Source organism: Neurospora tetraspora (genome assembly GCF_033439725.1).
Source record: "Neurospora tetraspora strain CBS 560.94 chromosome Unknown B0H65scaffold_5, whole genome shotgun sequence".
NCBI classification, from domain to species: Eukaryota; Fungi; Ascomycota; class Sordariomycetes; order Sordariales; family Sordariaceae; genus Neurospora; species Neurospora tetraspora.
In genome coordinates this window covers 2,991,585-3,008,705 of record NW_026944387.1, presented here as the reverse complement: position 1 = coordinate 3,008,705, position 17,121 = coordinate 2,991,585, and the positions used below count along the sequence as shown (strand labels likewise).

Here is a 17,121-nt window from a genome sequence, read left to right as displayed (position 1 = left end):
CAAGTTCCCCGTATCCACGCGATTCATTCGTTCGTTCGTCTGCTTCACGTCGAACCACACCGCCTGAGCGCTCCAATTTTGCTCTTTTTCACTTTTTTTCACCACTTTCTGGGTGGAACCGCCCAAGTTCTCAGATTAGTTTGCCTGAAAAAAACGCCGTTTGTGAAATGCCCATTTCCCCCAAATTGTTGGATCCCTGGACGCGCGATGTAAAAGAACCCGTTTGCTCATTTCTTTCCTCCGACAAGAGATGAAAATCCTGAACTCAACAACACAACACACATATTCCGTTCCGAGATCCGCCCCTTCTTTCTGCCGCCCTTTCTCGAATCCTTGCTTGCTGAAAAACCCGGAAGTCGATCGTTCGATGGAGTCGATGGATCCGCTTAAGCAGAAATGGTCTGCTGCTGTTGTTGCTGGTTGAGCTTGTTTTGCCTCTCCCTCTCGACCTCGTACATAAAGTCGTAGTAACCCTTGTCGAAGTGGTGAATACGGACGTAACCGTCCTCACCACCGCTGGCGTAGCTCTTGCCGGTCGGGTCGGCGGCGACCGTGTTGAGGGGACCGAAGTGACCGCGCACGCGACCAATCTCGCTCTCGAAGATCTTGTGGTAGAAACGCGCCTCGAATTTACCCTGGCGCGCAGAGGTGGTGGTGACATCCATGGCGGCTTGACCACCACCGAGGATGACAAAGTCCTTCTTGCGAGTGATGGTAGCGCTGTTAAGAGGAGTGTCGGCGGGGTAGGTCTTGAGGACCTCGAGGTCCTTGGCTGTGATGAGCTGTGGAAATAAGGAGGTTAGCATGCGGTTATCCCCTGCATATAGCATTGTTGCCGGTTTAAAGGACCCTTCCAGAAGAAAAAGGGGTAGTTGTGAGCCATATGACATACCTTGGAGGTCTTGTCCTTGGAGGCGGTGATGAAGTATGTGCGGTCGTGCGACCACTGGAGATCGGTGATGGGCTGGTTGAGCTCGTGGATGGGGATGTTGTAGAGGAGGTCGCCGTTCTTGCCGTCGAACTGGGAGACGGAACCGTCCTCGTGGCCGGCAATGATGTACTTGCTGAGGTAACTCCAGCCGGCGACGGTGGCCTTGCTATCCTCGCAAACGATAGTCATGGCCTTCTCATCGCTCTGCTCGGCGTCAACGTCGAGCTTGATGTCGAGGACGACGATGGTACCCAGGTGACCCATGCGCTTCTCCGTCACACCCAAAAGCTTGCTGCCATCCTCGCTGAACTCAACGCGCTTGACGGCGGTAGGGAAGTCCCATGTCTTGAGAAGTCTGCCGGTCTTGATCTCCCAGAGGCGGATGGTGTTGTCGGCAGAACCGGAGGCGAGGATGGTGGATGTGGGGTCGACGTCGATGGTCCAGATGGCACCCTGGTGGCCGTGGTATGTACCGAGACGCTCGCCGTTGTGCGCGAACCAAACGCAAATCTGCTGGTCCTTGGAAACTGAGAAGAGCAAATCGCCGTCGCGGTTGTACCTGTAGGGCGGAAAGGGTTAATGTTAGAGGCTGCGTGTCTTTATGCCCGGCATGCCAAAGCCAAAACACCAAGAGGGGTTGGGTCGGGGCGGGAATGGTATGCGATGATGATGCGGAGGGAAGACGAACTTGATCTGGGTGAGGGCACGCTCGTGGCCCGAAAGAAGAATGGGCCTCATCTTGACTGAGGGGTATTAAATGTGACGAGGCGTTGGACGGCGGTATGGAAGTATAGTTGTCGTCGGAAGGGACCGAGTGGATTCGTCGTCGAGAAATATCGCGGGGGGGTTGGATGGGGGACGGGTTGGACGACTTGGGAGGCGGGTGGATTAGTGTCTTTGTGTCGTCGTCGTCGGATCGGTCTTGGTGGTTTCTTTCTTCCCTTTGGGTGGATTTCCACTCCCAGTAATTTTTCCGCAGATTGTGCGCGATAGGCTGGCTGGCTCTGGCGGACTCTGACGGCCGCGGGGCGAACCAACACCTATCCCTGCAAATGCCAAGCTGCCCCTCTCCAGTCCCTCATCCCAGCCTTGTGCTGGTTTCGGACTCTGGACCTTTGCAGGCTTGCCACCTCGCTCTGCGCTTGGCAGCCTGCCGGCCCGTCAACGACCACTGATAAGAAGGTGTGGCTCAGCCTGTGACTCGGAGTTTAAGAGTCAGTTCTATCAGCCTGTGCCACACGCCACCAGCTTGACAATGGACACACGGGCAGGACAGTGCGAGCACATTCGAGCTGTTACATAAGTGCAGCAGGCCGAGAGCTCAAAGAGCATGGATGCAACATCGATCTGGACATCTGGGATTTTCTATCCCGCAACGGCAGTTATATGGATGCACTTGTACGAATCGCATCGAGGAGGAACGGTTCACCAACTCTCTGAGAGTGGTTGAGGAAAATGGAGGCTTTTCTGCCGAAACACTTTGGGATCGTTCCAAGAATGTAGTGTGAACACGTACTTGTCTGCATTTTTAAGTTTCAACCCGGGACACACATACACTCACCATCGGTGACTCCTCGAGAACGGCAAAGAAAAAATCACAAATCACGAACCCTCCATTCCGGCCAGCAAGCCGGCGATCATTGGATACTCGACATCGATCCCCCGTCGTCTAGGAACCCATTGTCATTTGTGACTCCTCTGTGCGGCGCAGAGAATCCCTGGATCCCGAATCCGTCTGGCCCCACCCCGTCGTGGAGGTGCCCGTCGAGACTTCCCGGAGCTTGCGTCCGCTGCTGTTCAGTTGTGGTGTTGTACAGCACGCACGGGTGTGTCCTTACACGACAGAAAAGACCACCAAGGACCCCTTCTCGAGTAGGTACCTCGTCAGCCATGGCCATCTCCAGCTTCATCCAGAAGGCGTCTTCCACGTCAAGGAAGTCGCGTCGAGCCCGAAGCTGTCTCGAGGGTTCAAAACAAGGCCTTTCATCCCTGTCCGCACCCGGGTTGCTGAGCACACGGCGGGTTCAAGTCGCGCAGACGGGACAAGACGTGCTCGAAAGATGGACATTGCCGTGGGGTACGGAATCCGACTCTCGGAGCTCTATCTCGGCTTTTGAGGCTTGTAACTTCTCCGCCGCCCCGCGATCCACCTGCAGCCGCCCCAGGAACTCCCGGAATTGGCGCCTATCTCCAGTGATATTTCCAGTGACGCGGCTTACGGGGCCTACCCCCAGGGCAGCTGCTAGCTATTTTGGAGCTAATGCGCTGTTCTCCCCCTCATCTTCAACTCTGCCCGACACTTTACCCTTTCCACCATCTTCCTCATCTTGCTTCTCTCGCATTCAGGGTCCTGTCTCTCGAAACGCTGCTGCTCTTGGCCATCCGGGCAGCTCCATCAGGACATATTCCAGTTTAGCTTCTCCCAGAGTCGCAACAAGGGAAGCCGCAATGGCCTCCAAGATCGACGGCACCGCGCTGGCCAAGCGCATCCGCGAGGGTCTTCGCCAGACTATTGAGGAGACCAAGAAGACCAACCCGCGCTTCCGTCCCTGCCTCAAGATCATTCAAGGTGCGTGCTGTGTGCTGTATGCCGTATGCTTTTGCAGATGGAACCCAGTGGCTAACCAGTTGAATATGCAGTTGGTGATCGATCCGATTCCAGTAAGTTGGGACTGACTGCTGCACCACCCACCCCACCTCTTTACCCCGCCATCACGGAAATATTTCTGTGCCTCGCATTGTCCCTTGGGCCGTTGCTGACCGTCTGTCTGCCGCGCAGCTACCTATGTGCGCATGAAGTTGAAGGCTGCTGAGGAGGTACGTACAAGCTCTGGGAATTCCTGTCCTACATCAGACGAATGGCAAGGCAGGCTGACATGTGAATCCAACTACAGTGCGGTATCGAGGCCGAGTTGATCAAGTTCGACGAGAATGCCACCGAGGCCGAGCTTGTTGCCAAGGTAGCCCAGCTCAACAACGACTCGACTGTCCACGGCATGCTCGTTCAGCTGCCCCTCCCCAAGCACATCTCCGAGTATGCTGTCACTTCGGCCGTTGCCAACGAGAAGGATGTCGACGGTTTCGGCACCCTCAACATCGGCGAGCTTGCCAAGCGCGGCGGCCACCCCCATTTCATCCCCTGCACCCCCAAGGGTGTCATGGCCCTTCTCGCCGAGGCTGGTGTTGAGCTTAAGGGAAAGAACGCTGTTGTCCTCGGCCGTAGTGATATCGTGGGCAGCCCCGTCAGCTACCTCCTCAAGAACGCCGACGCTACCGTCACCGTTTGCCACTCCAGGACCGCCGATCTCCAGCTGTACCTCAAGGAGGCCGACGTTGTTGTTGTCGCCATTGGCCAGCCTAACTTTGTCAAGGGCGAGTGGCTCAAGAAGGGTGCCGTTGTCATTGATGTCGGTACCAACTACGTTCCCGACGATACCAAGAAGTCTGGCGTCCGCCTGGTCGGTGACGTCGAGTTCGAGTCGGCCTCCCAGGTCGCTTCCGCCATTACTCCTGTTCCCGGCGGTGTTGGTCCCATGACCGTTGCTATGCTTTTGCAGAATGTCGTTGACGCCACTACTTTCTACTTCGAGAACCAGAAGAAGAGAGGATCCATTCCCCTCCACCTGAAGCTGGAGGAGCCCGTTCCTTCCGACATCGATATCTCCAGGGCCCAGGCTCCCAAGCCCATCACCCATATTGCCACCGAGATTGGTCTTGCTCCCTCCGAGCTCGAGCCCTATGGTGCTTACAAGGCCAAGGTTGACCTCAGCATCCTCAAGCGTCTTGAGCACCGCCGTAATGGTCGCTATGTCGTTGTTACTGGTATTACACCCACTCCTCTCGGTGAGGGCAAGTCCACCACCACTATGGGCCTGGCTCAGGCTCTTGGTGCTCACGTTGGTCGTTTGACTTTCGCCAACGTCCGCCAGCCCAGCCAGGGTCCCACGTTCGGTATCAAGGGTGGTGCTGCTGGTGGTGGTTACAGCCAGGTCATCCCCATGGATGAGTTCAACCTTCACTTGACCGGTGATATCCATGCCATCACCGCCGCCAACAACCTTCTCGCTGCCGCTATCGATACCCGCATGTTCCATGAGAACACCCAGAAGGACGGTCCTCTTTACAGACGTCTAGTCCCTGCCAAGAACGGAAAGAGGGAGTTCCCTCCCATCATGTTCCGCCGCTTGAAGAAGCTTGGCATTGAGAAGACGAACCCCGATGATCTCACCGAGGAGGAGATTAGCCGCTTTGCTCGTCTCGATATTGACCCCGAGACCATTACCTGGAGACGTGTTCTGGACGTGAACGACCGTCATCTGCGTGGCGTTGTTATCGGCACTGCTCCTACCGAGAAGGGCCACAAGCGTGAAACTGGCTTCGACATTTCTGTTGCCAGTGAATGCATGGCTATTCTGGCCCTCAGCACTAGCCTTGCTGACATGCGTGAGCGTCTCGGCAGAATGGTTGTTGCCAGCTCCAAGAGCGGCGATCCCGTCACTGCTGATGATCTTGGTGTTGGCGGTGCCCTGACTGTCTTGATGAGGGATGCCATCAAGCCCAACCTCATGCAGACCTTGGAGGGTACTCCGGTCTTCGTTCACGCCGGTCCTTTCGCCAACATCAGCATTGGTAACAGCTCGATCCTGGCCGACAAGATGGCTCTCAAGCTTGCCGGTACGGAGCCCGATGAGGATTACGCTACCAAGTCTGGCTTTGTCGTTACTGAAGCCGGTTTCGACTTCACCATGGGTGGCGAGCGTTTCTTCAACATCAAGTGCCGTACCTCCGGCCTCATGCCTGACGTTGTTGTTGTTGTCGCTACTGTCCGTGCCCTCAAGGTTCACGGTGGTGGTCCCCCGATCTCGCCCGGTGCGCCGCTCAACCCTGTGTACAAGGAGGAGAACGTTGAGATCCTGCGCGCTGGCTGCGTCAACCTCGCCAAGCACATCCAGAATGCCCGCTCGTATGGTGTCCCTGTCGTCGTTGCCATCAACAAGTTCTCGACCGATACCCAGGCCGAGATTGATGTTGTTCGCGAGGAGGCCATCAAGGCCGGTGCCGAGGACGCCGTGCTCGCCAACCATTGGGCCGAGGGTGGTAAGGGTGCTGTTGACCTCGCTCAGGCCGTCATTGCTGCTAGCGAGAAGTCTAACCCTGAGACTCAGAAGCTTCTCTATGAGGTTGAGGGCAACACCGTCCAGGAGCGTATCGAGAAGATCGCCCGTGAAATGTACGGTGCCGCCAACGTCGAGTTCAGCGAGCTCGCCCAGAAGAAGGTCGACACCTATACTCGCCAGGGCTTCGGCAACCTGCCCATCTGCATTGCCAAGACCCAGTACTCGCTCAGCCACGACCCCGAACTTAAGGGTGCCCCCACCGGCTTCACCGTCCCCATCAGAGATGTCCGTATGGCCGCTGGCGCCGGATATCTCTACGCTCTGGCTGCCGATATCCAGACTATCCCTGGTCTGCCTACGGCTCCTGGTTACTTCAATGTCGACGTTGATACCGAGACTGGTGAGATCCACGGCCTGTTCTAGATGCGTTAAGTTTAGTTGAAAGCCATTTGTTTTGCCTTGCAAATCTTTCTTGTTCGGTTTCGCTCTAGATATTGTTCCTTTGCCTTGGCATATAAGTTTGGTGTTGCGGTTTGGGTATTTAATGCATTCATGATCAACTCAAGGGTGCGCGGTAGAGGCGGTTTTGGTGTATGTGTACGCCGGTAGTCTCTGTTCTTGTCTTTTAACAACACACACGGAATGGCGGCGCTACGGTTTACGGATTCAAAAAGAAAAAGGGGCGAGCCAATGTTTGGGGGCGTCGTCATGCGCATATGATATCATGTTTCGTTTTCTATAGATTTTATACATGAAATAAGAGGGCAAGTTGAAGTCATAGCTTTGAACCATTCTCTGATGAATGATATTTGGCCGTCAACTCTTCACGACCTCCCTGTTGAGCAGTGTATCCTGGACATCTGTCTCCCCTTGAATTTTTCTGTCCGTACTTCATTCTCGTCTAGTTGGTCGTGTGTATCCGCATTGCTGTTGGTCATTTCTCCAAATTGTTCTCGATGAGTTCTTGTAACCCCTCTAGGGTTAGTTTGTCTTCTCTTCTATTCGACGCCTGTGAAGTCTGTCCCATGTGTTGTTAGTGCGCTCGACGGGAAAAGGGGAAACCAACTGATAATGGAATAGGTAAGGACAGGTACAAGGAAAACAATGTCTAGGTGGAGGCAATGAGAGAGAATATCCATATCCTGAGGATACCATGGAAGTTTTGTTTGAGCGGATGAGTAAATATATAACAGAGAGGAATCGGAGATATAGTAGCAAACGGAGAACATTATCTTTAAGATCATGAGAGAATAACAACACAGTAATAATGATATATGAAACATTTGACATAATTTCCAGAGACATTAGTTGTTTGTCTGGGAGCTCCCATCTTCGATCATCCATCCATGGAGAAAACAAGGTCTGAAAATGTGCTGAGGTCGTTTAGGTTGTTTGTTTTTGCTGGGTTGAAAAAAGAGTATGCGATAAACGACGTGATGTGATCTCAAAATTGTTGCTGAGCGCGAGCCATTGAAATGGCTGGCGAATGAAGAAAATGAACGAAGCAAGTGAGCGGCTGAGAGAAGCAAACGAATGAAAGAAGCCATAAAGAGGTCGTAACGAAAGGAATTGAAGGTCGTAGAAAAGGAATGGAAGGGCGTGACGTCGTAGAAGGAGTGTGTAGGTAGGTCATCCAGAAAAGCATAAAATGGTCGCGTGTCGTGCCCCGTGAAAGTCGTATAAAGTCGTATAGTATGCCGCCCTGCCAAACAGCTTTGCCGTCCAATCCAAAGGAACGTTTTCCCCCCCCCTCCCGTGCATCCTTGCTTTCCCCATCCAGAAGTGAGTGATTGCCAAACCCCCCCCCCCCCCCCCCCCCCCAAAAGAAATAACCAAGACCAAACTCAGCACCCATCACCATTCCCCGAAACATGGCCCATTATTAACTCCGGCTCGCCCCATTACACCAACACTCCCCTATTGTTCCCAAACATGATTTTATCGTAATCTTTCGTATATGTGCGTGTATTCAGACAGCCTCCTTTTTTCATAATAGCCATTAACATTAAAACCAAGGTTTATCATTTCTTTCGCCATCCTCCTCTAGCCTCCTGAGTACCCCGACAGCCTCCACATAAAGCCTGTTCCTGCCCCCAATGCAGTCACTCTCCAGTCGACGGCGCACCAGTGAGACAACACTCATCGACTCACGACGGCCCCTCGCCCGGATGATATCTTCCTCGGTGACGTTGTCCGCAGCCAGCATGCGCAGCCAAGTCATAGCATGCTGATCGGCTGCCGCCGAGCTTCCGTGCCTTGAGGTAGGACTAGCCCTGTTATTGCCCGTTCGCTGACGCTTAGCCGAATGGTGCTGCTGCTGCTGGTGCTGAACGTCTGTGGCAACGATGATCGTAGAGCCAATCGCAGGGACCGACCGGGCTTTGTGGCCGAAAGCCCAGAATATCAAGGCGCAAACGTACAGAGCCCAGTAGTCGGAGATATCCTTTCCCCAGAGTGATGATCGGTCTTCTGTTGCCGCACCTTCGACTGGCGCATACCGGGAGACACCAGGAGAAACGGGACTTAGGAACTGCACAATCGAGCGGGCGGCATACATGGTTGCCTTGACCACACTAAGGTCGACCATATCGGTAGGTACGTTGGTATTACCGTAGCCTTGACGATAGTGATGGTTCTCTGCCCAGGCTTTCAGGCGCCTTAGGTGAATGGAAAATGCTGCGGCTGGCAAGACTTTCTTGGTGAACAACCACGACTCGCCGCTGACAGCAAGAAGATCGCGAAGCGGGGTATGATGCAGTGCGAGGTAGGTATTGGCGATAGGACAACCGGGGAAAAGGCTGCTAAGACGTGTCTCTACGTCAAGCGAACCGCGAGTTCTTGAATGTGGGGGATGCAAGAAGTCGGGCTGGAAGCAAGGTGATTCCTGCTGAACAGGACTGAACTGGCTATTCATATAATGCAACTGGGGATCGACTTCGCTCATTGAGGACTTTCGAGCCGAGGCAGATGGTGCGGTCAAGCCCTGCCTGCATGGGATTCGCAGATATTCAGCCACAAGAATGATCATCCGATCGATGCTCATCTGTCTTGAAACGAAGTCGGGTGTAATGGTCTCTGGCGAGGGTACAAAAACTGGGACGCCAGCCGAAGGGTCTTCCGCAAGGATCTTCGCCCATGAAGCTGCTGAAGAAGCCTCCCAAAGCCTCAAGCTGGAGCCCATAAGAGGAATGGGTGGGCGTGTCAGTTCCGAGTCCACTGAAGACTGGCCTGCTTGCGGCTGCTGCTGATAGATAGCGGCGTGTCCATCGAGGAAAAAGCATGCTGCCAAGAGACGGCGACGTGCCTCTGCATCGACCCAGTTGTTCCAGGAGGCGTAAATCGATAATTGTTGATCCGAAGGAGAGGCAGTATAATCGAGCATAGTTGGGTTATGGTACAAGACCTGTGGGTTGAAAGCACCCTGTAAGTACGTCTGTTCGCTGACCTCAAGCTGAGGCTGAGAAGGAAGAAAAAAAGTCGGGGAGTGATGAGTTGACGTGAAATGAGACGACCAAAATCTTCTCTTCCGAGACGGCTGGGCAGGCGTAAGAGGAGAAGAGAGATTATTAAGATTATCATTATAAGAAGAAGTGAAAGACGGAGAAACAATGCCAAGAGGAGAGGAGGTTGAAGATGAATAAGACGATGGGAAATTGCCGATGTGGGGAGGGTTAAGAGAACTGAGGTGCCGCAGTGCAATAGAGGACATCATGTTTGAGGTGGCTGCCGTGGAAATAGAAGAGCAGTCCGAAGTGGCAGAAAATGAACCAGGGGACCAGGCGCTGGGATCAACGGCCCATGACCCTTGAATGCTTTCGGGAGTTGAGAACGACGACACAGTAAGGAACTGTGAAGCACTCACCCTCTTGTAGAGTTCTTCAAACAACCTCGAGGGTCGTATAACGGCACTCTGTCCGCGGAATCGGGCGAAGTATTCGCAGAGAAAAACTGCCTGCATGATTTGGATATTCCACTGAAGTATCTATATTGACTCTAGCGTCAGTGAACAAACTCTAAGCGGCCAAGACTATGCTTGAAACTAGAAGGGATCCAAGGTGGCCGACTCACTTTCTTTACCTCCCTCCAAGCAAAATCATGCAACTGGCTGCCCTTGACACGATCTTCTTCGTCATCGAGAAGCTGAGTCGCCACCGCAGCCATAGCATACCGCAGCACCTCTTCAGGCGCGTTTTCGAAGGAAGCTCGATGAACTATTGGGAGCACGGGGTGAACTCTCTCCCAGTACACCGCAAGATACTGCGGAATAGCGTCGTGGAGTGGATTCATCAGTGACATAGGAAGAGTGGCCCCGGGGAACCCACACCCATTACTTATCGGCAAACCCAATGTAATCAAGTTGCCGTTCTCATAACCAACACCGTCGTTGCTGTAGCTGGGATCGGCACTACCCTCAAGCCCAGCTCTCATAGCGTCAAACATGCCGATGTCCTCCAAAGGGAATGGGGCACCCGGCATACCATACGAGGAGTCCAACAACGCATCTTTCTGGGTCCGGGTGTCTAATCGAGGTCGAAGAGCGGTGGCAGGTAATACTAAAGTTTGTGTGTGAGAAGGCGTGTTCAAAGGCGGGGTTGAACTACGAACAGATGAAAACGAACCACCACGCTGGTGCTGGTGGTAAGAGCCTCGCGGGGAGCTCGCTCCAAGACCTGCTCTAGGAGGCACGATGAGATGATCGTAGGGCCGCGGCTGTGAGCCGGAATTGTAAGACGGCGAGGTTGCCAAACGGCGCGTGAAAATGTTTCCCGGTTGGATTTGATCCACAGCGTTGGAACTCGGCGGGTATGGTTGCGGAAGGTTCGGAAAAGGAGTCACCACTGGACCTGTCCATATCTCCGTACCAGATACTGGAGTTGTTGAATAGCTTGAGGTGGTCGTTGTCGAAGGAGAATGACGCCATGAGTCTGAGGTAGGTACGTCCGTAATGGGTATTTCCACTCTTGGCTGTAGCGGCAGTGTCCTAGGTGGTTGAGGCGGCCAATCGATGTCCGGGGACGATACAGCCGGGTTGTATTGAAGCCCAGGGGGGTAGTGATACGGATCTTGGGCTCCGGCATAACCTGGCTCTGGCTGCATTCCTGGTACTCTATCATTGGGTAGTACCTTTCCGCGAGGAGCGGAAGAGACTGGTGATAGCCCGCCAGATGGTCTTTGGCCCGACCGTGATGGTACAAATCCGATCGGTGGAGAGGGTGGACCAGGATTGTCACGCTTGCCGTCTCCTGGTACAGTTTGAGGCACTTTATCGCCTTCTTGCTCACTACGAGCAACATTAGTACAAATTATGGCTGCATACCAGTTCCCAGGTCAGTACTTACTGTCTCTGCTGATGTCGAGCCAGCAAGTCCGGCCGGTGAAACGCCTTATCACAGTTGGGATATGGGCATCGATACTCTGGGGGCCCATGACCAAGTTGATGACGCCTCAGATGCTCTGCCCTCGTAAATGTCTGTTCGATAGTGTTAGCAGAAATAGCAATATTTGATGGGCATATGAAGTTTTCCTGCCTTTGGTGGCCTACAGATGTCGCAAACATGAACCGGTATGCCTTTCTTTGCTCTGCTCACCCGGCCGGTGATGGGCGTGAGCCTCATGGGAAGCTCGGGAGTATGGGGTTGTGAAGGCATTGGCCTCAATGGCGTGTTCGACTGGTGGTAGTTGCTGCCCATTGATGATGTTGAGGCAGATCCATACCCCGTATGATCCGCCGAGTCATTGCTCGCTGTGCTACGACGACGCATCGTGGACCTGGTATGAACAGCTAGTGGAATCGAAGATGCAGCAGGGTTGACGTCTTTGAATCCCCAGCTAGTGCCTTGGTTCTTGGTCTGAGAAGAGGCAACAGCTAGGCTGATATCTCTCGGTTGGATGGATGGTCCCGAGCTACTGTCATATCTCGGGAGCGTGATAGGTGGTAACGTTGTCAGTGGTAGTGGTGGTAGTTGAGTATGGGGAGGTGGTCCATGGGGATGGCCCGTGTTGACTGGATGGTCCGAGACGACGTCCTTTTTATTGATGTGATGAGACTCAGTATGGTCCTCGTTGACATCCAGTATGAGCTTGAGGCTAGCCATTGTGGGCGGCAATCTCAAATTTGGAAGTCAGATACCAAGTTAGTAATACACAGCCCGGTTTGAATGTCCGGGTTGAATATCCGCAAGAGCAGAGGTAGCAGTCAAAGAGGGAACAGAGGAAACGTCAAGTCAGATCTGGTAGGGCAGTACGTAGTACATACAAGCGCGGCTGCAGCACGCGCGAAGAGGAGACTTGATGGGTAGTATGTACGTGGGTAAAGAGTGCAAAGACAGGAACCAAGCCCTCAGCCTTCCTCCGAGTAGAGAAGGGTCGCGTCGTTAGGCGATCCGAGTGGAGACATGTCGAGAGGTTGCGTACTAGGTACGGGCTCGCGGCACGCTGGAGGCACTGCTATATCAAAATGGTCTTTGCACCGTACGGTGTAGACTTAGTTGGACTTGTCGTTGCGTACTGCGGCAGAGTAGCAACAGAGAGTTGCGTGAGTAAGAGACATACGTGAAGGCTAGAGTGTGTGGTAGTAACGAAAATGATGGGATACAAGGGAAAAATCCATTGGTACCGTCTTGGCCTACTCGTCGGTTAGGTATGGAGTCCACCCTCTGGGGGTCTCGCTTACAGCTAGCCAACCGACTCTCATCGTCCCTTTGAAAGTCGGATTTTTTACATGTAACGTGCAAGGTCTATAACGGCTAGAATCTTTAATAATCCGTTTCTCTACTAAAATATAAATAAATAAAAATGGTAAAGGATTTAGATTATTCGTCTTAATTACGTGCATTTAGTAATATAAGTAAATTATTTTTAAAATATTGTAATATATTATTATAGTATCGTAAAGGCTTTGTAGCCTGTACGCTAAACTTTTATAATATGATATTTAATTCCTCTTCTTCCTCCTCTTCCCCTTATAAATTCCCATCATCGCTAAAATTATCGTTTATAATAATTATTACCCTTATATAGCGTACAGGCACTTTTAATTTTTTATTAATTATTATTATAATTGCTATAGCCTCCTCGTTAAAATCTATATCGATAACCTTCTCCTTCCCCTTCCTAAATTTCTTCTTAGAAAGGTATAGCGTTATAGGGAATTTTAACTTTGGCCTAACTAAATAGATATACCGTAGTATAGTAGGAAGCTTATTAAGTATATTTTTATACCCCTATTATTTAGAATAAATTTAACCGATAAAGTACTCTCTCTACGAATCTTTCTAGCCCGCTTCTTACTATATATTTTAAGAAGTATAAAATTTTTATTATAGTTAAGAAGGGTAGCTTTCCTTATAGCCTTATAGAATTTATCCTCCTTATTTTTAAAATCAACTAAAAAAGCACTAAAGTCCCATTCTGTTAGCTAGGTAACCTTCTATACCTTTATTTCTAATATATAATATAAATAAATAGGATTTTAAATACGAATTATAAACCTATGGTAATTGTTATTAATAATAGTTTCGTTCCAACCTTCCTTTTATTTAAGTATTGAATTGTATTCTAGGTAGTCTATAATAATATTAACGAAGCTATTAACGTTAAGAACGCTATCTTTATTAAATTTAAATACAACCTTCTTCTTAGCCTTTAATTTTCGTAGTAGTTACTATTTAAAATTAAGATTTTCTTCGAGAGCGACCTTTTTAATAAAGGTAAGACTGGCTCACTATATCTCCTTTAATTCTTCCTCTATATTAATTACCCTTTTTATTATAACTTTAGTATAAAATACTTCTTTTGTATAGGCGTTATCGCTAATAGAAATATATTTATAAAGGTTTTACTTCTTAACTTCTACTTTAATATAATATTTTTAATTCTCCTACTAATTAAATACTAACTTTTATATATTAATAGAGACCTTTAAGGTAACTTTTATATCGTTAGCCTACGTTTTAAGTAGTAAATTAACTTCCTTAATCCGTCTTCGTATAGTTAGTAAATTAAAGGTACGAAGGATTTTACGTTGTATAATAATTTTAAAAAGTTTAAGGAATAAAGGTTCTTACTATACTTTTATAACCTTACGAAATTTATCAAGAAGGACGTCGGGTTTAAAAAACTAAAGACTAATTTTTTCCTATTCTTTATAAATATTATTTTGAATAAAACCTACTTCCTTAACCTTCTTTTAATTATTTAAAAAGATTATACAGTTAATATTAATAGTCCCGCTAGTAATCTCCTTTATTAGAGCCTTTTAATAAGCTTCTTTAACTATTTAATAAACCCTTATATTAAATAATTGAAGTATATAGTTAATATATAAGGGTAGAGTATAAAGTATAATATCGAAGGCCTTATAATATTATAAAATATATAGGTCTTTATAAGCTTTAAATCCGTCTATAAATAATACCCTATATACTTTTAGCTTTATTAAGAAGTTTACCGCTATACTATCACTACCTTTAGAAGGCTCTAATTTTTTAAAAGGAGGTAGGCAATTAGGTAATAGACTAAACTAGTCCTCTATAGTCCTATTAAATAAGGGAAATAGTTTAAAAAAGTGTTTATTGAAGTGCTTAATCTATTATAATACTTAGTATATATTATTATATCTAATTAATATATTTATAATATTTATATTTAGATTTACTTTGTAATTAGTCTATATATTATTTTGTAATTATAATTAAGTTAATTTAAAGGAGATTAAGCTCAATTGTAAACGACGAGGTTAGAGCCTTACTATAATCTATATTTTAAATATTAAGAAGGAAGGGATATTCTTAGCTGCTGATATAGTATCGATAGGAATTAAACTTTCTTTATTACTAGGATTAAACATAATACGTTTTATATGGGTTTTATTTTTTTATAAATAATATTTATTATTATAATAATTAGTATAAAATTATTTAATAAAGTAATATAAAGGGATATAACAAAGTAATATAATCTTATACTTTTATAATTTCTTTAATTTCCCTTATTTAAAAGGGAAATTTATCTATATCCTAAACGTTCTCCTCCTTAATTTAATTAAGTTTTAGCGCTTATCTTTTTTACGTTTTTAAAGCTAGTTGTTTTAAATTCGAACTCAAAGTATTTCTTTCGCCACTCGATAAGCTAATTTCTATAAAAATTCATTAAAGGGGGGTATAATTATTAAGTACGCAATTAGTTCGCTAACTTAACAAAGGAGGTATTATTTAAAGGGAAGTAGTTATAATTAATAATTTAAATTACGATATTAAGAGTTTTATCTTCGTTTATAATAAAGGTTAGCAATCGATAGGTTTTTATACTGGTCAGTAGAGCCTTACTCTCTTTAATAAATATTATATATTTTTTAATAATAGCCTTACTAACGTTAAATAACTCCCTTGTACTCTTATATGTAATCTTCCCTTTATTTCTAACTTTAATATTGGCCTTGGATTGTAAGGTAATATATCGGGTCATAATTACAATTTAATTTATAATAAAATACCGGGTAACCTTCTTTATATGGGATATAACGTCGGAGTTAAATATAAGTATAATAAAAGTATATACAAAAGATAGAGTACAACGAGATGAGTAGAATAAAGTTATTCACAGTACGATATAATAAAAATTGGTGATATTCTAGGTGAGTATAGTTTCTACACCGTTATAGACCTTGTACGTTATATATAAAAAATCCGACTCTCAAAGGGACGATGAGAATCGGTTGGCTGGCTGTAAGCGGGCCCCCAAAGGGAGGCCCCACATGGCCCCCAGAGGGTGGCCAATGCGTGCACCTAACCGACGAGTACCTCGCAGAGGCTTGGTACCCGTTTGGGCGAGGCTGTTGCTGCGGCCAGGGGTCGGTCCCTGTCAGCTGGGGATGTGGATGTGTACAAGGGGCAGGGGGGGAGGGTAGGACAGGGGATATTGGGTGGGCGGAGAAGTTTGGGGGATGGGGGAAGGGGATGGACGGAGGGTGGGATTTTTCTTAGCATGTACGTACAGAGGAAAGTAAACGCAAGCTACTTTCCAGAAGAGATCCCAAGATACCTAAAGTCTTGGGCTGCTAAACCCACTACATGATGTTTGCCGCGATGGCAAGCACACATGCGATAGACGCCATGGCGGCACCAATCAAGTGTTCTTAAGCCCACCAAGTCAAAGTGATAGTCGCGATTAGACAAGCGCGCAGCTGGTGTCTACTGCGACGCATCAGCCAAACCTGATTGTGCGCCGTCACATAGCTTGCAGGCTCGTCCCCATGACAATGGGCGTTCATAAGTGCGTACGCTGCTTGGCACGCGAAGAAAAGGGGGAAAGGAAAATACGTGCTGCGAAGTGTCAGAAAGCCACCACCTCCCTCGTAGATTGAGTGATCTTGTAAATGCAATGTCTCGTCCGGGTCTGTTGTAAAGTTTGGAGGAAGCAGGATAGGTAGATGCGATGAGTACCGCTGTGATGGCACAGTGTCGAGCTGTTAGACATTTTTACTGTGTAGTATCTTGACTTGAGTCAGTTGGTAGCTTTCTCTTCGCGTTATTCACTGGAGGGTTCCCCTGCCCGCTACTCTGACAACGAGAGGCGCAGCTCTTCTTACCTGCAAGCCCGGCCAAATCGTAGCACAAGCGTCTAAAATGGGGACAACTCCATGCATTCCCTAGCGTTGTGTGACCGTCGACTTATAGCGCTTTTCGACCCATGATCTGCACTACCCAACGGTATGATGTAGCTCTTTTGTCCAAAGAAATGCACCGAGAAGCCGTGAAGGATTGTATCCGGACATCTTTGAGGATACACCAGACGGGGGCATCTTCTAGAATTCATGGAGAAGAAATACAAGCACCCAAAGTTGCGACCCGTAAAGAATCCAGGGTCGTTCCTTTCGGGTCAGTGCTGGCAATGACGACGGTAAAAGAAAAGAGTCGAACTGGGTGTCGTGATGGAGCGAAGTCGGCGTCTCAGCATGCCCTTCCACACACCTGGCCAAACATGTTAGGCGGCGCTTGTCCCGTGTCTGTCGGCTCTTGAGTCCTCGAGGACATGGTATCGCGTTATTTGTGCAGATGTGGAGTGCAGTGCCCA

At 48.6% G+C, this 17,121-nt stretch overlaps 3 protein-coding genes across 3 annotated transcripts; 1 reads left to right on the top strand and 2 right to left on the bottom strand.

Annotated features, from left to right (window-relative positions):
* Positions 1 to 386: 386 nt before the first annotated feature.
* On the bottom strand, positions 387 to 1,669 carry B0H65DRAFT_509975 (WD40-repeat-containing domain protein; the record flags this gene model as incomplete). The annotated part of the gene is made up of 3 exons (XM_062828357.1): positions 387 to 782; positions 893 to 1,490; positions 1,620 to 1,669. 3 exons carry the CDS (start codon positions 1,667 to 1,669, stop codon positions 387 to 389), a joined length of 1,044 nt encoding a protein of 347 aa, XP_062680779.1.
* Positions 1,670 to 2,821: 1,152 nt separating this feature from the next.
* B0H65DRAFT_428679 (formate--tetrahydrofolate ligase-domain-containing protein) lies at positions 2,822 to 6,471 on the top strand (the record flags this gene model as incomplete). The annotated part of the gene is made up of 4 exons (XM_062824777.1): positions 2,822 to 3,500; positions 3,572 to 3,592; positions 3,711 to 3,748; positions 3,826 to 6,471. 4 exons carry the CDS (start codon positions 2,822 to 2,824, stop codon positions 6,469 to 6,471), a joined length of 3,384 nt encoding a protein of 1,127 aa, XP_062680778.1.
* A 1,582-nt stretch (positions 6,472 to 8,053) lies between these two features.
* B0H65DRAFT_428561 (uncharacterized protein) lies at positions 8,054 to 12,143 on the bottom strand (the record flags this gene model as incomplete). Its single annotated transcript, XM_062824773.1, has 6 exons — positions 8,054 to 9,505; positions 9,911 to 10,030; positions 10,117 to 10,554; positions 10,893 to 11,291; positions 11,388 to 11,431; positions 11,591 to 12,143. 6 exons carry the CDS (start codon positions 12,141 to 12,143, stop codon positions 8,054 to 8,056), a joined length of 3,006 nt encoding a protein of 1,001 aa, XP_062680777.1.
* Between the last annotated feature and the right edge of the window lie 4,978 nt (positions 12,144 to 17,121).